We start from the raw sequence: 19,335 nt of genomic DNA, 5'->3' as shown, positions 1-19,335 counted from the left end.
GTAGCTGTTCCTTACGTTTTCAAGTGCACCCAAGAGATCCTTCATCGCATTATCACCATCTAAACGTCTGAGAGTATCTAAATTTTCTTTTACATTTATTTACTTTGGTTGCTTCTTATTTCACCAACTCTACGACTACAAATATGAAATCCAACTATGCAATCCAAGTTCATATAAAAAGAAAACTAATTTTATATTATATTTCCAAAACGAGTGAACATACAAGGACGCATTTGAAAAATAAGGTGACCGTTTAAATCTGACATTCTACGTTTGTTGTATGGATATGTATTTCAATAGTATAGGTGATCAAATGCTATGGCATCAGTATCAAGATGTTTAATTTTCTTAGAGTCTGAAAAAAAAGCTATGGACTTTATGATAATGGACTTCCCATGTCTTAACAGTTTAAAAAACCTCTAAATTTCTGGCTGAAGACCTGTTTTCTATTTCGTCGTATCTAGTCATCTAGTATTGTCACAGACACAGAATTGTTTAATTCAATACTGGTATATATCATTTTATTGTGTGAGAAGAGGAGTATGATTGGATACGAATCTTTCTTCAAAATCCCAAAGATCATTTCAAGATTGGACTATGGAGTCGAGTGGTATTTAAAAACGTTAACCTGCGTGTATGGCAAACATAAAGGTGGTTGTATCACTGTTTATAATACTTTATAGCAAAGATTGACTACAACTTGCAGCCTTGTTCTAGCTGTATTTTTAATAATTGATTTCAGATACAAAATTTGACTTTTACAATTCAAGAAAATAACGACTTTTCAATCTCAATGTTTTAGTATATTCTTTATTAAAAACAAAAATCTTAAGCATAGTCAACATCAACATGCTCAGATATCCAACCATCATTGGTGTGTTCTCCGTCTTCTGTCCATTCTGCGCTGTTTGAGTGTACTGGTGTCTCAACATCAACATGTTCGGATGTCCATCCTTCGTTTGTATGTTCTTCTGTGTCATCATCATTCCACTCGGCATCATTAGCATGTGTAGGGTATTCCATGTCGACGTGTTCAGACGTCCATCCTTCGTTGTCGTGGCTATTGTCTTCTTCCCATTCAGCATCATTGGCATGTGTAGGATATTCCATGTCGACGTGTTCAGAAGTCCACTCACTGTTATCATGTTCTTCTACATCATCATCATTCCACTCGGCATCATTAGCATGTGTAGGGTATTCCATGTCGACGTGTTCAGACGTCCATCCTTCGTTGTCGTGGCTATTGTCTTCTTCCCATTCAGCATCATTGGCATGTGTAGGATATTCCATGTCGACGTGTTCAGAAGTCCATTCACTGTTATCATGTTCTTCTACATCATCATCATTCCACTCGGCATCATTAGCATGTGTAGGATATTCCATATCGACATGTTCAGACGTCCATCCTTCGTTGTCGTGGCTATTGTCTTCTTCCCATTCAGCATCATTGGCATGTGTAGGATATTCCATGTCGACGTGTTCAGAAGTCCATTCACTGTTATCATGTTCTTCTGTATCATCATCATTCCACTCGGCATCATTAGCATGTGTAGGATATTCCATGTCAACGTGTTCGGATGTCCATCCTTCGTTTGTATGTTCTTCTGTGTCGTCATCATTCCACTCAGCATCATTAGCATGTGTAGGATATTCCATGTCAACATGTTCAGAAGTCCACTCACTGTTATCATGTTCTTCTGTATCATCATCATTCCACTCAGCATCATTAGCATGTGTAGGATATTCCATGTCAACGTGTTCAGAAGTCCACTCACTGTTATCATGTTCTTCTGTATCATCATCATTCCACTCGGCATCATTAGCATGTGTAGGATATTCCATGTCAACGTGTTCGGATGTCCATCCTTCGTTTGTATGTTCTTCTGTGTCGTCATCATTCCACTCAGCATCATTAGCATGTGTAGGATATTCCATGTCAACATGTTCAGAAGTCCACTCACTGTTATCATGTTCTTCTACATCATCATCATTCCACTCGGCATCATTAGCATGTGTAGGGTATTCCATGTCGACGTGTTCAGACGTCCATCCTTCGTTGTCGTGGCTATTGTCTTCTTCCCACTCAGCATCATTGGCATGTGTAGGATATTCCATGTCGACGTGTTCAGAAGTCCATTCACTGTTATCATGTTCTTCTACATCATCATCATTCCACTCGGCATCATTAGCATGTGTAGGATATTCCATATCGACATGTTCAGATGTCCATCCTTCGTTAGTGTGTTCATCCCCTCCTTCAACCCACTCAGCATCGTTAGAATGAGAGACGGGTTCAACATAAGGATCAGAGGATTCCCAACTGTTGTTGTGTTGACCTTCACCTTCTTCAACCCACTCAGCATCGTTAGCATGGGTAACGGGCTCAATATAAGGGTCAGAGGATTCCCAACTGTTGGCATGTTGATCTTGTTCTTCAACCCATTCAGCATCATTAGCATGGGTAACGGGTTCAACATAAGGGTCAGAGGATTCCCAACTGTTGTTGTGTTGACCTTCACCTTCTTCAACCCACTCAGCATCGTTAGAATGAGAGACGGGTTCGACATAAGGATCAGAGGATTCCCAACTGTTGGCATGTTGATCTTGTTCTTCAACCCATTCGGCATCATTAGCATGGGTAACGGGTTCAACATAAGGGTCAGAGGATTCCCAACTGTTGTTGTGTTGACCTTCACCTTCTTCAACCCACTCAGCATCGTTAGAATGAGAGACGGGTTCGACATAAGGATCAGAGGATTCCCAACTGTTGGCATGTTGATCTTGTTCTTCAACCCATTCGGCATCATTAGCATGGGTAACAGGCTCAACATAAGGGTCGGAGGACTCCCAACTGTTGGCATGTTCTTCAGGTTCCTCAACCCACTCAGCATCATTGGCATGAATGTTAGTTCGAAGGTCGGTGTTGGTAAAGTATGGGTTGTCATCATTAGAATGCCATTTCCTATCAGCAGGAATGGAAGCTTCATTGGCATGGGAGACAGTACGGTCTTCATTGGTGAAATAGGGGTTGGCATCATTCTTGTGCGTAACTGCTTCAGTTTCAGTTTCTTTGTTCTTATGAATATACTTTTTATAGTCTAGATCCATGCTCTATACAAATAGACAATGTGTTAGACTACAGAACAATTTGTATATTTTTGTTTCTACATTGATATAATCTCTGAATGGTGAGGAGGATTCAGAGGGATTATTAATATCAGCAGCGTTACTGTGATCATTTTGCTCATCTTCTTTCGTAAGTGCCGTTACTTCATCCAAAGCAGATGCCCAATTGGCATCATTTTCATGCGAGCTGCTATCGCTGTTATGAATCTGTTCAAGAATGGTGTCAAGTTCAGCTTGATTGATAGTGCTGCTGTTGTTCGATGTTTCTTGTTCTGTCGAAGTAGTAGTGGATGCTGCAGCATTATTAATCTTGAAGGTGACAGAATCTGCTTCACAATATTGACTGTTTTCAGCTTGACCGGAAATGTGAAGATGATAGTCACCTAGAATGAAAGGTTAAACAAGATAATAAAGTACAATCTATGCTTGCTTTACCAGCTTGTCTTCCTTGAAGTGAAAATTTAATCTCCTCCTGTGTTGCACCGCTTTGAGCATCTGGGGTGTTTATAATGGTTATTTTAGGAATTAAATAAAAATTAATTACAAGTCTTACCAAAATTACCAACGTATGCAGCAGTTGAAGGATCTTGGTTTGATATAAGTGTAATATTTACTTGCTTCATAGACTCAGGCGCATTCCAAGCAATAATATGTTCTGAATTATCATCAAATGAAATACCTTCAAAACAAAAGTTAATTTGATCATCAAATTATTTCTTTTTTTTTTATTCACCCTCGCTTGCCGGATAAGTAATTCTGAAGTCTAAAAATAATAAATCAAATTAGCTTAAATATCAATTTACTTGCTTATATTCTTTACCTTCACAAATATCTTGTATTGATGCATCGTTGAGGTGAGATGCAGTTGTAGGAAGATTAAATAAAGGTGTAGCTGTGACAAGTTTACTTGCTTGAAGTACTAAAGTTGCTGCAAATGTAATACTGGCTAAGTTTGATTTCAACTTCATGTTTGTCCAGTAAAAATGCTTGTTTTGATTGAAATGAGTGGGAAGAAGAGAAAAAAAAAAGTAGTAAAAAAAAGGAGAAGAAAAAAAAAGAGGCGGTTGTAGAAATAAGTTTATGAACAAAAAACATTTTATTGTCTATTTTTATGATTTGTTACACACAATTAAATTATTTATTACCTAGAAACTATATTTACCACATTCTCTCTTGAATTTTCGATAAGGAATTATGGTAGGATGGAGAGAGTGCCTGAATCTGTATATGTGTTGCGATATGTATTGAGCAAAAGGTGGGCGAGCATTAATTACTGATTTCCTTAATTATAATTATAAACTTCCCTATTTTATAAAATCAGGATCGGGTAAGTTCATCTTCATAAAAAATGTAACCACATTCTGTTTCTACCAAATTTGCTTAACTACAGTTGTTCCACTGTCAATTGGGCAACTTTTTGAAAATAGCAGTCGGGCTTTAGAGAGAATCTATTGCTTCTTTGAGATTAGCTTAACCCAAAAAAGGAAAATTTATCGCTCACTTTTTTTGAAAACAAATTTGGCCAAAAAAGATGATTTGGTCACTATGTTCAAATACTTTTGGTCATATATGTTTGGCCATATGTAATAGAGATATAGCTATATATATTTATATAGGGCTGTTATTTAGGTAGCTGTCAAGTTAATTTACGGAATGTTGAACAAAACCACAAAGATACTCTAAAGGTTCCGCTCCACTGACTTTAATAATTCTTGAACTGAATGTTTCTACATCACTAAACTTACTTCGCTTGACCTTGCACTTTAAAATAGATAGGCTAGTTAAATTTATAGTAGCATGGAAAAGCTTAGAATCATAGCAATCCCAGATAATAAAATCGAGTTATTTAGTAGCTTCAAATAAAGGAAATGTGGGTCCTTACTCATGTTGAAACTCCATGAACTGTTTACAGACTTTCAACCCAGCTTTGACCAAATTCGACTAATAAAATAAGTGAACTTCGACCTTCGTGATCATTTTACTGGGTAATTTTCAATTCTTTTTTCGTCTGTTCTTGAGTACTCACTTAAGCCAAATTAGGAAATTCGTTTCGACCAAACTGGCTTTCTCTCTCAACTTAATCACAGTTTCTGAAAGAATAGATAGAACCAATATCTTAATCGGCAACAACTAGAAAGATGAACTTCAAATACTTGAGCTTTTGGATTCTTACAGAATGGTAGAAAAACACTAGGAAAAGGTCAACATGATTAATGAAGAAAGTGAAATGTTAATAAGGAAGTGACTTCTAAGAAAAACAAGACAACCACCCGAAAAGAAGATTATCAGTAGTACACTAAAAGAGAAAAGGATCGGGCCATACAGACATACTTATTTACTAGGCTCAATCACAAAAAAGTAGGTGAAAAATATTGAATACTTGCTTCAATTTTAAAAACCTGAATAGAACCTGCAAGAAAAGTAGCAAAGGAAGAGGAAAATATAAATAAGATGAAAATCAAGTCTTGAAAAAAATTAACATGGTAGCAAGCTTTTTAAAGAGTGCAGTGCGTTCCTTGTTGATCTTATTGATAAAAACCCTATTTCAACTTTGGATCAATTAGTTGTGAGCTTGTGCTCATCATTTGAGGGCCTGAGTATTTCAAAAACGACTCTACACAATCATTTAAAAGGGAAATGTGCGGTCACTTAGAAAAAAAAAAAAAAAAAAAACAACAACAAAGATCGCTGCCAAGTGGAATTCTCCTAAATTTATTGAAATGTGAAAAGAAACAGTTGAAAGATGGTTGGCAGATCCTAATTTCAGTTTTAGGCAAAACTGCATATTTACTGACAAGTTAGGATTTAATCTTCATACAGTAAGAAATCAAGGAAGATCCAAAAAGGAAGAACTGGCTAAAGTAGTGGTTGTAATAACTAGAAGCCCTTCTGTTTCAATACCTGGTGCTATTTGTTCTCTTGACGCTATTAACCTGGAGCTTAAAGTAACAAAAACTAGGACAAAATGAAAGGAAACTTATGGCTTTCTTGATTGGTGTAATAGGTAGTTTAAATCATAATAATCTGAAAGGATGTCATTTAGCTCTTGATAACGCTCTTGTCAATAAACCCAAAACGATTATAGAAAAATTAGAAAGAACAGGATATAAGATGATATATCTGCTATCATATTCTCCTTTCTTAAATCCAATTGAAGATTTTTGGGTAAAGATTAGGATTATTATAAGGTCTCCAGTGACTGACCAAGACAGTTTGATCACTAGAATTGAAGAAGATGGAAATCTATTATGGATGAAAACTGTCAAGGATGGTTAAGGCACTATAAATCATTTTTTTAAAGATGTTTAAATAAAGAGGAACTTTTACAAGCTTGACCGATTAAGTTGAAAGAGAGAGCCAGTTTGGTCGAAATGAATTTCCTAATCTGGTTCAGTGAGTAACAATTTTTCTTTTTTTGGACTAGGCTAATCTAGAAAAAGCAATAAATTTTCTCTAAAGTCCGACCACTATTTTCAAAAAGCTGCCCAATTGACGGTGGAATGACTGTACCTATATTTCTACCAAAGACTTTGCGTGACTCGAAACTACAATTTCATGCACCAAAAAAGTTTTTTCTTCTTCCTGCTTTTATAAACATGGATACCACACAATTAAGAAAAGCATTAAGTGAATTACCACCTAGTAGCTTAATTTCGGAAATTTCAGAAGTTCAGAATACAATTGCTCACCTCTTGAAATCAAATCAAGAAATGAGAGAGTTTAATGAAGAACAAAACGATCTTGACTTGATTCAGGCAATTCAGGAAAACCAAGACTTAATCCAAAGAAAAGAAAAACAGGTCAACTTGACACTAGCAGTGATAAGAGAACGATTGGGTGAAGCAGCTTGGAGAGAAGTTGGAAGCAACATTAAAGAATTCCGAGAACAGCATGCTCAACAGCTTCAAACAGAGAAAAAACGGGAAGAAAAAGAAGAAAATGGCGTGTATCTGTAGCATGTATAGAAAATAAAGTTCACTGACTGGATTTGCTCTTGAAAAAAATACCTTAATTGCAGTTACATGATTGCGTTTGACGTGAAAGGCATTAGCCCTACTCTCAGTGTTTTAATTTCAGTTACGCTTTAGAGAGCGATCTTTAGCCAAATATGGCTTACTGGAGAGAATCTTGTCTCGCTGCTGAATAAACGAATTCTTATAATACTAGCAAACTATGCCAATACAAGTACTCAAAAAAGTGAAAGGCTCAAAAGTAGGATATTGTTTTCATGAGTTACGTTGGTTATCTTTTTGGATCAAATTCTACTAAATATTTATATTTTCCATCTGTTTGGGCTATACGTGAGCAATACTTGGCTTTTTCATTCGTCTATCAATGCTTTCTCATTGCAATTGAATAAGAACGCTTCTTCTGAGCTCTAATGTTTACAATTTCTAAAGAAATTTATAGATTTTCCAAAAAGAAAAAAAGAACTTTGTTTAAATATTAGATTTTATTAAAAGGAAAGCCTAACGGAACAACATTTTTATAGGACGATTCGCCCAAACAAGCTCAATTATAATTATGAAAAAAAATTAAAGTCTCCTTTAGGGTTAACGATAGAAAAGGGAGTGAAAAATAAATAAGGTGACGAAAGATTGAGGTCAGGCCATAATTTTGGTTTTCTACCAGATTGTTAACCAAGGCTCCATCATGTACAATAAATTTGTTCTTTTGTAATAATTAGAAAGCATCAGATAGAGCTTGTTGGGTGGCAATAGGATAGTTGTTTTAAATTGATATACAGCGATTGCTGTTATAAGCTCTACTAGAAGAATTGCCTCTAGTGAAAGAATGATTACAATTCTAATATTTCTATTAGAGAAAGCATAAGTTTCCATAGAGATGTTTTGAATAGTTTAAAACAATAATAGTGGCGACTGTATTGCATAAGAGACATTAGTCCTATAAGAAAAGAATGAGGTTATTAAGAAAAATGAATGGAATAGGCATTACACTTAGAGTATCTGTATTCGTTCTCACGTTGAAGATAGCCAGAATAGATGATAAATGAATTTGGTAGAGTCATTAACTAAAACGCCGCATATTTTGCGAGGATAATAGCTCTATCTTTCCTTGGACACCTTTATAAGCTAATGAACCTATTGATTGTCAAACCATACGTCATCTGGATTCGGATCATTTGTTAAATAGAATCTAGTGAAAGGCAGCTTGGTAAATACATATATAATTGGTGCTAGTGGAGGTAAATATGTCTATATTCGAGTGCTTCTGTAAGGTTGTGGTTAGCAAGTTCTTGCGGATTGAGGTATTCAGCCGGTTTGATAGCAATTCCCAGATAGAAAGAGATGATTATTTGAGTAGAGATCATCCATAAAGTGATCATACTAGTATTATCAAGAATTACACGTATAGAAGAATTCTAGTGATATTTTAAGGATGTTTATCACCTTTTTTTTTGTGTGCGCTTAACCTTTCAGGAAATTCGCCAATTTCTTTGGAAACACTAACCAAAGTATCAAATAAGAAAAGCGCCTGAACTTTAATTTATGCTCTAAAAAAAGTTGCTTTAAATCATTGGTAGTCGGGATAAACTATAATTGGAAATTATTCCTTTTTTTTTTTTGAGGAACTAACTTTTTGATCATTTTACTTTCCTTTCCTTTTCTTTTAGCAATTTACCTCTCCTTTTTTTTTCATCATCATCTCATCAAAATATAATGGGGCAACAAACAAGTAAAGCACACTCAGAATTAGCATTTGGATACATCAATCAAGAATTAAATGAACAAAAGGAAAATAAAGAAAATGAAGAAGAACAAGAGGATTTTGTATTAGCCAATCCACATTTATATCAATTACAAACAGTATGTAAGCAATGTAACTCGAAACAAGGAAAAATGATGATTGTTTCATATATCGGTGAACGATGTTCCACTTGTCAAGGACAAAAGAGACTTTCATTGGTCAGAAAAGACTTGGCAGAAGATTTAGAATATATCGACCAGACCTATTATCCCGATCTAGTTCACTACAATAGTGCGGAAAGAGATCCCATGGAAACTGAATTACTTGAATTAGTAGAGGAAGAACAAGAGGATGTAGAAGGCTGGTCCACACTTACCTTAAATCAAGTAACACCAACAAGGAGAGCATTATTAGGACCTTCAATGTCAGTGGATTTATCAAATAAATGCTTAATCAAGCTAAGTGCAACGATTGGATACCTTGACAATTTAAATAAATTAATATTGTAAGCTATTACTTGTATTATTAACCGGTAGCATATTAATTACGTTATGTAGGTCAAACAATCAAATGACTGAACTTCCAAAAGAAGTAGGTTACTTAAAAAACCTTACTGTACTCAATGTATCAAACAACAAGATAAATGAATTACCAGATACCATCGCTTTTCTTTCAAAATTAAAAGCACTCAATATCAGTGAAAACAAATTAAAGACACTTCCATCATCCATCGGTCAATTACAAAAGCTCGTTATTATTGTTGCCAATAACAATCAAATCACCTCCCTTCCAACAGAACTATCCCAGTTATCTAACCTTGTCTCTCTCAATGTATCATTCAACCCCTTACGCACCCTACCGGCAGAAGTGGCCAAACTACCTACACTCAGAAAACTATTGACAGAAGGTTGCGAATTTCAAGAAGAATACACTTATAATCTATGTCATGATCCTCCTTCTTTGCTAGAAACCTGTGCTCGAATTGCTGTTCGACACGAATTAGAAATTCCGAATTATCTTACAACACACATCAAGGACTATTTGGCCAGCGCAAAAAAATGTTCTTATTGTCAGGGACCTTATTTTGATAGCTGTGTGACACGCGTTCGATATATAGAAAGAATCGCAAGGAACACAATGGCACTTGAATACACTCTTTGTTCTGCTCACTGGACTGATGACAAGGATAGACTGTTGGCAATGTTTTCAGAAAAACCAGAGACAGCACATACTACCGCCAAACAGAATTATCTGATTGATACTGATGGTCTAAATGAAGATATCTCTATTAGTCGATTCCGTACTTACAGTGATAGTGGCAGCAGCCTTGGTTATTTTACTCCACCCACTGTATCTACACCTAAATCTGAACATTCAGTCGATTACTTTTCTTTGCCCTCCTCCTCTACACCCATCTCTCGCCTGAAGAGCAAGCCTAGTCTACCTGCGCTCCCTACCATGCAAAGAGATCATCAGCGGCCCCGTGCATCATCAAGTGCATCTGTTACTAAACGCATTTCAAACTTCATTCGATCCAACAGTAGTAATTCTATCAAACAAAGAGGACGTAGTCAAAGTGGGTCTTGCCTACAATACTCTGTAGCCAACAGTAATGATAGAATAGCAAGTTCATTGGCTGCTTTAGATAATAATGTAGATTTAATTTCCTTTCGCCGTCAAACTAAAATGGCAAATACCTCTGTAGAACAACAAGGACAACAGGAAAAAGTAACCATTCGATCGTAAACATGATTTTATTATTTATCTGTGGCTTTCTTTCCTTCAAGGGAAACCTTTGTTCTTACCCAATAAAATACACTTTATATTTTGAGTATTAGTGAAGGCGCCTTCTATTTTAATCTTGGTTTATAACTAAAGACAAAGGTAACTTCTGAACCCTTCATCTCCAATTGAAACCGTTCAATGGAAAATACACATTGATTGGATCGTGTCAATATACAGTTTATTATTTAGGATAAAGGCACAATGACCAACACGTCCTCTTCTGATCTAAATAACTCAAATAATCTTTTGCTCATCTGCTTTGGATTAATGGGAATACTGACTTTACCATTATGACGCACTACACCAAATTGATCAGGTAATCCATCAATCTCCTATTTTTTTTGTATTTGTTAATCAACAGCACTTTTCATTATCACTCGTATTTACTTGTTTGATTTGCTCAATGGCAGACTCAATTGATTGATTACTTGAATAAATTGAACCAAGTAAACTATCATCTTTACGTGCAGATAAATAAATTAAAACTTCCTTTTCTTCCTTCTCTTCTTCTTTCTTTTGCTCTATTATAGTGTGATAAGCAATCCTATACCCTTATCTAACTATTTTATTTACCTGTCTTTACTGGTATACTATTATTGTTTAATGCGTCTTGTACCTTTTGTTTTCTCAATACATTTTCTATTTTATTTTCACTAAACTCATCAGGTAACAACCAGGTCTTTTCAAGATCAGGATTCTTCATATAAGTTGGAAGAATTGGTAACTCAGGCTCAGGTCCAACAGCCACCTCTGGAGGGTTATCGATAGCCTTTGTCAAAAGAGCAGCACATGCTTCATGTTTTATCGCTAAATCAAAAGCAGTTTGCCCTTTATGTGTTTTGATTAAAGGATCAGCTCCACTTCTTAATAAAGCAGTGATCACATGTTCATGACCTCGATGAGCTGCCCAATGCAACGCTGTCCTAAGAAGCAAAAATTGAGTTTACTTTGTTGCAACATGTACAGACTACTGCATTTACACACCATCCGTTCATCTTGTTTTGTGAGTTGACATTGACACCAGAATGCGCAAAGTGTAAGACTGCTTTAATGTTACCAAGTGCAGCCACTTCTCTTAATGTGTCTTCTCTTTCGTCTGTAAACATGTCAAAAAGGGGAAAAGAAAGAAAAGAAAAAAAGAGCTGTGGCTTATTTTCCACTCGAGAAGTGAGGCCATTATTTGCACAATGAATGCTAATTGTACAACAGAAAGCGCATAATTTCTCCACAATTGTTAATAAAGAATGTGCATAATAATAAGAGGATTAGTTTGACTGATTCACGTTTGTCATCATAGATTTAACCTCGAGAAAGAATCAGTTGGCTGTAGTAGCAAACAAAAAACCCCCTTGAAAAGTTTTATTTATGCTATTAAGAATTGATTTTATTTGCAAATAAAGTTTATAGTTGGATATATTAAAAAGCCTATTCTCTTTTCTTATTTAACCTAATAGAGTAAAATGAAAGGAGTATACAATGGCGTTTATTTCTTGCTATTTGGGTATGTACGTGTGGGATAAAAAGGAAAAAGGAACAGACTAAAACATGTCTCCTTTGAGTTTCCGTTTTTCTTCTTGTTCCTTTCTCCTTGGCATTAAAATGTAACCGAGAAATATAAAGTTGAAGCATATACAACTTAAGGGTGATGTAATTGAGAAGAACTTTATTAATTCTTTCTGCTGCGCGCAATTCTGCTTTGAGTTGGTGAAATCTAAAGTCATTCGACTTTTTGTTAAAAAAGATTTTACTGAAAGGGCAAGTGAGAGTTCTTTTTATTTGAATTTAACTATACGCTTGAAAGCATCTTTCTCTTTTTCTATTGAATTGTTTGCTAATAATGGATAAAATGCTCTTTGTGGTAAAAAGGAAAAGTGCAAAATATACCCTGAGCTGATCTCATCTTTTTGATAGCACATGGCTAGATATATACATGTATGATTTTATAGCCTTAATACAATAACTTGTTTTGTGCATACTAAGTTTGTAACGCTTTCTTTTTTCATAGATACTTTAAACGAATTGTAAATTGATTGAGTTAGCAATTCTCTGATATGGATTCAACCACAGATAAGCCCTTTATATCGGGACGCATATGGTTACTGCTCTTTCCCTTCCTCATCCCCCCCTCTTTTTTAATTAATCTCATCAAGCATACACTCATAAACCCTCCCTTGGTCTCTCGCTTGTTCCCTTACAGACTAAAAAGGCATTGTATTTTAGTAAACACAGGAGTTTCTGTCCATTCGGTAATAAAGAGGGAGTTTTGTCAATTAAGGGTTCCCTCCTAAAGTGTATGTAGATGATCGCTTGAATTCTCTGATTGATGCCCTTAAACACGTTTTTATTCTAAAATTTGGATATTTTTCCAATTAATTTATACAAATAATTCGACCGATGCTGTTTGCTCGTTGGATGATTAGCAAATGCCCATTTGAAGGGTTCTTCACCGTAGTTGACTTCGCTCTTGATAGACCCGGTCACAAAAGGAAAGTAAGGTTCTATCAGAGTGCTTTTGCCCACATAAATAAAGAACTGAATGACGCCATTCAATGTGATTCCAAACGCGTTGGTTTCGCTCAAATAAAGTAAGCCTACTTTGTCGCCATCCCTGATTTCAAATTCAAAAGGTTCAGATCGGTCAGAGCCAATCACAAAAGTCAAGTTCTTTTCTGTCTTGTTGTATTCAAAATAGATCAAGGTGTCTAGGCTTTGTAAGCCAAAGGTCAACATTGCACTGTTCATCATCAGTCAGTTTCTGCAAAGGAATAAAAACAAGGAGAGATTACCTATCTGATGATAATGCATCCTTTCTTGAGAATCCAATACAGGCTTCATAATAAATAGAAGCTAAAGAATTTTGTTCGTGTTGGTTTGACTTCATGAAATAAAATGTAAATTGGTGTGGACGCGTTGAGATATCCTGAATGGGTTCAATCGAGTCAATCGGCTTCAAATTAGGCTCTACATTGCCATCTCCATTAGGATTAGGGGACTTGACACTCATTTGCTCCATTGCCTTGGATAAATCAGCAATATCCGTTTCTTCTAAACTGGATTGTTTTGGAATACGAGGTGGTGGTAATTCCATGTTGAATAAGGACTGGCTGGCTAGCATTGCAATTGGCATATAACCTTCGGGTAAATACCTAATAACCTGTTAATATTATCCATCTCTCCTCTGGGAGTTATCACCTACTTTAATGGATCAGTTGCCCCACCAAATTGAAGTTTACATTGTTGTCCTGTCGCAAGAGAAACGGCCTAAGCAAAAAAAAAAAGAATTAGTTTTCTTCCTTTCCAATTCTTCTTGATTCACTTTACAGGATACCAAGAACGATTGGCGGGTATACCAAAGAAAGCTACACCCATATCTGTCCCATTCAGATAATAGCGCATCTCGCCTTCATCCAGATCCATTGCACACGTCACAACGTCACCTTCTCTCCAGATCATACCATACGTGGTGGTCCTCATGTTTGAATATTTCCCATGCCACTTTTTTGCGCGCGATCCGTCATATCCAAACGAATGTACATCATCTCCTACACCCTTTCCACCTTCCGGATCAAATTCGAAATGATCCGTCACCCATCCGACCTGCATCAGCCCACCCGAGTGAAGGATGACTTCATACGCATACTTGCGCGGCATGCCTCTTTCCAGATGACTCGTGACTGGTATAGCATGCGTCGCACGCACGGTCTCAAAGGTCCAAGAGTCATTTCGTACGTGAAGGCAGGACTCATAATTAATAAAGCAAAACTTGGAACGTGAGACGAGATCGATTTCGACAAAGGCAGAGTTGTTGATCATGTTGGAAGGTGGCGTGGTCTTGTTGATCTTGGTCGTGATGGATCGAGAGCAATAGGTCAAGACGAATCGACTGTAAAAGTAAAAGGATTTGTTGTTAGTAAACAGGATGCTATGCCATACGAGGATGGCAAGTATTTGGAATTGATGTTCGGGTATCATCATGTGTGGATCGTGTGCAAAGAGAGCACCGAGACAGGTCATGATACGATCAGCAAATTTGCTATCTGCTTCGAGTAGGTATAAAAGAATTTTGATGAATTGCATGTCTTGTACAAGGTATTGTCTTACAGAAGCTACATAATTATCAGATTTTCTATTTTCTTTCTTTTTATCTTATTACCATAACGCGTCAAGGATTGAAGCAAGACGAGTGCACGCCTAGAGAATCCACTGTAATATTTTGAGCCACTATAGCCTGTAGATCTTTGATTCGTCAATGTTTCATCAAAATCGAATGGTCCTCTTTGTTTGCTGGATTTCTTTTCTGCATAAACCGAAAAGAACTGATCATCATCTTCCGAGTCACTACTGTCGTCATCACTACTGCTACTGCTGCTGGTGGTATCACTACTCTGTACTTTATGAAAATGAAATCTTTTTGTAAACTTGTTGTTTGAATTGATTTTCTTTGGTGATTCACTAAACTTATAAATCCACTGCAAGACATCCTTATACAACTCGCCTGCTCTTGACTCGGTCAAGCTACTCAACGGGTACTGACTCCAGCAACTGTCAGCCCAATCTTCCAAGGCGGGATAAATCATCAAATAGACCAAGTGCTCCGTCGCCTGTCGAATAGACTCGGGCAGGATCAACGAGACATTCTCGGCCGAGTAGAGCGTCATGTTCGTCAGCCGTCCGTGTCGACCAGGATTTAAGCGACTGTAGACGGTAGAGGCACCTTCGAGCTCGTCAAAATCCATCATGACATCATCCATCATGTCCATCATATGGTGGCTGCTGTGCTTGCCCGTTACGACACTACCGATCACTTGTTCATTCTCCAACAAGATATTGAGTGCTGTCAGAGCACAGGCTAACTGGTTGCGGGTGATGGTAGGGACTTCAAACTTTTTGAACAGCGAGTCCCGTTCCTTGACGGACAAGTTGGTATTGAACAAGTAAGAGGTATCTCCGTCTTTTGTATCATTTCGTGTGGGATGACTTGTGCTACTGCTGCTACTGCTGCTACTCCTACTACTAGTACTAGAGTGGTTGCTCTGTTTCTTCTTTTTGGCTCTCTCACGATCCTTCAAGACACGATCCAATCGAGAGGCATTGGTGATGGTGCCTTGCTCCGTTACATCAATATAATCACTGTCCCGAGGCAAAGGCAAATCTTCTTCATCCGAATCAGTATGTGTCAATATGTGATCATCATTGTCTTCTGCTGTATCATTGTTGGACTTGTTGCTGTTCTTGACTGAGCTGGTGAGTACTTGACTGATCATGACGGGTAAAATGAGTCGGGAGATACTGTTGACTGTTTCTATCAAAGGATCTGTCACCTGGCTATTGATTTGAAATACCATATAACGATCTGTATTTGAACAAAGTCAGATTGTGAGCCATGAACAGTTATCATTTGTTTTGCTTTTTTTACTTTTAATTACCACCATCATTGCTCCTTTTGTACAAATCATTCGAACCCTTTCATTAGTGGATGTGGTAGACATCGACAACAGGTTCTTGAAACACATTTGTCGTACCTTATTTGCAAAGGGAGCTAACCAAACTGTCAATTCTTTTATTCTCATTTTGTTTTAGCCTACCATTAGTTGTCATGATGTTGAATATGGCACCAGCAGCATTGTATTGTACATCTGCCTCCCCTTCCAATAGTAACACATTTAATGTTTTTAAAAGTGATTTAATATGTGGATCCAAGTATGTAGAGTTACTTGCTATATCCACAACAGTTAGTCCATCTTCTCCATGCCATTTTTTTTTTCGTTTTACTTATGCAACAAATAAGTGAAAGAATGTCAGAGACATAAATAGCCACCTTCATTTTTGATGATGAGCCTAGTTCTAATAATACCTCAAATTCAGAAGCAGTAATAATATCTTGATGTGATTCAACTATAAACAAGATAAATACAGAGTGACAACTGTGACGACTATCTATCTACCTTGACCAGCAACGACATGAATACACAAGATAGCCCACTGCCTTATATCTTCATCGTTCAAAGACAAACAATGCATGATTTTCTTGACCATGCCTGAACGTACCATTTCTTGCAAGAATTTATCTTGACCATAGGCCATAAACTTGATTGTTCTCAAGATGACACGAGAAATATACATTTCTTCTGCTGATAATAAACTAGAAAGGATTGTATGAATTCCTTTGATCTGTCTAAACTTATCTGCCGCTACATCCTTTATAACAAATTCATGCATTAATCCTGCTGCCCAATAAATAAGTTCGACATCATCGCCTCGAAGACAGATTGAAATCAATTCTAATATGTTGTAATCCAATAATTCTATCAAAATACTTTTGGCCTCTAAAATCACAAAACAGAAGAGGAAGTTTGTTATTTACATATGCGTAGATGAATATACCGTTCATTACCTGCAACGTCCACATTGGCTGTGATTCTGACTAGACTCTGCATACAAAATTTAGGCATGTTTGTGTTACCGAATGTCAAACGAGCCATTTTGGCCAATAAGCTAACAAATCCATTCTCAACCAAGATATGGGGTAAAGGGTCTGATGTCTATTAATAAAATAGGAGGAGGGTATGAGGTGATTGTGATTTACCACTAAGAGAAATTTGATATAAAATCATGAGCGTCCAATATTTTAATTCATTATTTTTAATCTCTGTTGATGTCAATATACGCTTGATAGAATCCAATACGCCCAGCCCAATGATTTTATATTTATTGATATCTACTTGTCATCAATACACGCAAATCTACTCTTACTTTCTATTTACCGCTTCCTTGGATCAAATCGCATATAGCAACAGCCACATAACGTTGAGTTACTTCTTTCATTTCTGGATCTGTACATTTCAAGGCATCCACCAGCACATTTAACGCTCCTGCTTCTAATAATGCAGCCTTATTGCCCTCTTTTTAAACGTTAGCAATCTGCAGATACAACAAGTGGATTCAGCTACCTTTTCTAGTTAATAATTGAAGTGAAGAAAGCGATTTTGATCTGATATCCATTGGTTGATCTTCGCTGCATGCTAATATGATATTGGATAACTGTGAAGCTTTCAATGTTTTTAGTCTCTTGTTTTTGTCTGTTTGAATGTGCTTCCTAACCTGACATGGCTCTTTCAAGTATGATTTTTGCCGCACTAACAAGATATGTTGATTCATTTCCCTTTTTTTTTTTTTTTTTTTTTTTTTTTTTTGTATGTGGTTGCTTGTTGTTTACCTGCTTTGAATGTTGGCATTTGGTGATTGCATTAAATAGGCTAATGACTTTAAGCTGATTGCTATACACAAACAAATTAATGTATACAGTTGGATTTGTGCTTTATTTTATTACAGTCTTCAATCTTTGATTCTAATCTATTCGAGCTTTTTTTCGTTTGACTATTTGAATCTTGTACGGATTTCAAGTGTGAATAAACTGAATATCCCATAAGCATAGCTGCTGCGCCTGTCAAAAAACAGGCAATTTCTGCACTGGTCAACGAACGTTCCTTGTTGAAGCCCATTTTGAGTCAATCGGAAAAAGAAAATAATCCAAGTTATTTTTGCATCCTTTTTTTTTTTTTAAAAAAAAAAATCCGCACACAACACACACACACCATTTTCATGTTGCATACACTCTTTCCATTCTTTGTTGTGAAACGGTTGAAGGCGGTCCAATTATTTGAACTAGAGGAAAGGTTGAAGCCAAAACTTCATGCCAATTGCTTTGGATTGATTCAATTATCCTATTAATCCTTATAAACATACATACTTTATGCAACTTGGCAGTTGTCATACAAATAAAACGATAAGTCGTCCTTCTTTTTTTCCGACTTCAACTGTTCTTCATCATCTTTTCCTTTTTGCCAGTTTCTCTTCTTTATTTGGTGCCTGGGGAAAGGAAACATGTAATTCAATAAAGATAAATAAACCTTTGTTTCTTTCGAGATCAACACATCCTGGGCCACCAATGACTGTTTAGGTTTTGTTTTCAAAAGACTATAATTGTATTCTGATCGTATTCTCGTGCGGCTGGTAAAGAAAGACATGATCTTTGATAGGGCTTTTTAGCAATTTGGTGCCCCTCAGCTCGTTTATTGTTAAAGAGAAAGAGAGAGAAGAAGGGGGAAGGGGAGCTGAATTGAGCTGAAGTCATGTAAATAACAATTGAAAATCATTGCATCATCGTTTGAACTGTCTTTTGATACAAATTATAGTCTCTGAACGATTCCTTAAAAGAGTCATTCTGTCACACTATAAAGCCACCATAACAGAAGACAATCACATGGTCAAATTATGGAGAAAATTGATCTGCTGTCTCTTTATGATTAATCAATTGTACTTGTAAATTCATTATTGACACAATTAAAAAAACCGAATTTTTTCATACTCTACCTTGGCGTTCCATCCATTTTCCTTGTCCATTTATACAAGCTTGACTTTTGTACTGACTTTCTACATTCACAGCGATGAAGGACAAATTTGCATACTAGCCCGGGATGACTACAGAATAGTTTTACTAGAGTAACATCAGCTTGTATTCCTTTTGATAGCAAAATGTCGAATAACCGCCTTTGACGCTAACGACACCACTGCCAAAGCAGGGATGAATTAGTTGAGTCATTTGACAAGTAATTTGATCAAGAAAGGGAGGTCAACACGAACGGATGGTCGTTTAGTATCTTTCCCAACCCTACCATCCCCACATGATACTTTACAAAATGAACCAACCTATTT

The 19,335-nt window shown here is 36.5% G+C and overlaps 7 protein-coding genes across 7 annotated transcripts; 2 read left to right on the top strand and 5 right to left on the bottom strand.

Annotated features, from left to right (window-relative positions):
• Positions 1–828: 828 nt before the first annotated feature.
• On the bottom strand, positions 829–4,094 carry RO3G_02346 (uncharacterized protein; the record flags this gene model as incomplete). Its single annotated transcript, XM_067656937.1, has 4 exons — positions 829–3,111; positions 3,169–3,509; positions 3,680–3,805; positions 3,947–4,094. The coding sequence occupies 4 exons, from the start codon at positions 4,092–4,094 to the stop codon at positions 829–831; spliced, it is 2,898 nt and encodes a 965-aa protein (XP_067513038.1).
• A 2,628-nt stretch (positions 4,095–6,722) lies between these two features.
• Positions 6,723–7,082, top strand: RO3G_02345 (uncharacterized protein; the record flags this gene model as incomplete). The annotated part of the gene is made up of 1 exon (XM_067656936.1): positions 6,723–7,082. One exon carries the CDS (start codon positions 6,723–6,725, stop codon positions 7,080–7,082), a length of 360 nt encoding a protein of 119 aa, XP_067513037.1.
• A 1,905-nt stretch (positions 7,083–8,987) lies between these two features.
• Positions 8,988–10,581, top strand: RO3G_02344 (uncharacterized protein; the record flags this gene model as incomplete). The annotated part of the gene is made up of 2 exons (XM_067656935.1): positions 8,988–9,340; positions 9,393–10,581. The coding sequence occupies 2 exons, from the start codon at positions 8,988–8,990 to the stop codon at positions 10,579–10,581; spliced, it is 1,542 nt and encodes a 513-aa protein (XP_067513036.1).
• A 393-nt stretch (positions 10,582–10,974) lies between these two features.
• RO3G_02343 (uncharacterized protein) lies at positions 10,975–11,726 on the bottom strand (the record flags this gene model as incomplete). The annotated part of the gene is made up of 3 exons (XM_067656934.1): positions 10,975–11,141; positions 11,194–11,543; positions 11,605–11,726. 3 exons carry the CDS (start codon positions 11,724–11,726, stop codon positions 10,975–10,977), a joined length of 639 nt encoding a protein of 212 aa, XP_067513035.1.
• Positions 11,727–12,966: 1,240 nt separating this feature from the next.
• RO3G_02342 (uncharacterized protein) lies at positions 12,967–15,965 on the bottom strand (the record flags this gene model as incomplete). The annotated part of the gene is made up of 5 exons (XM_067656933.1): positions 12,967–13,354; positions 13,407–13,766; positions 13,817–13,881; positions 13,942–14,726; positions 14,774–15,965. The coding sequence occupies 5 exons, from the start codon at positions 15,963–15,965 to the stop codon at positions 12,967–12,969; spliced, it is 2,790 nt and encodes a 929-aa protein (XP_067513034.1).
• A 327-nt stretch (positions 15,966–16,292) lies between these two features.
• Positions 16,293–17,102, bottom strand: RO3G_02341 (uncharacterized protein; the record flags this gene model as incomplete). The annotated part of the gene is made up of 4 exons (XM_067656932.1): positions 16,293–16,337; positions 16,475–16,515; positions 16,566–16,901; positions 17,015–17,102. 4 exons carry the CDS (start codon positions 17,100–17,102, stop codon positions 16,293–16,295), a joined length of 510 nt encoding a protein of 169 aa, XP_067513033.1.
• Positions 17,103–17,716: 614 nt separating this feature from the next.
• RO3G_02340 (uncharacterized protein) lies at positions 17,717–18,122 on the bottom strand (the record flags this gene model as incomplete). Its single annotated transcript, XM_067656931.1, has 3 exons — positions 17,717–17,756; positions 17,837–17,897; positions 17,951–18,122. 3 exons carry the CDS (start codon positions 18,120–18,122, stop codon positions 17,717–17,719), a joined length of 273 nt encoding a protein of 90 aa, XP_067513032.1.
• Positions 18,123–19,335: the final 1,213 nt, after the last annotated feature.

The sequence above is a fragment of the Rhizopus delemar genome, genomic scaffold (genome assembly GCF_000149305.1).
Source record: "Rhizopus delemar RA 99-880 supercont3.2 genomic scaffold, whole genome shotgun sequence".
NCBI classification, from domain to species: domain Eukaryota; kingdom Fungi; phylum Mucoromycota; class Mucoromycetes; order Mucorales; family Rhizopodaceae; genus Rhizopus; species Rhizopus delemar.
This window is presented reverse-complemented; position numbering and strand designations above follow the sequence as displayed.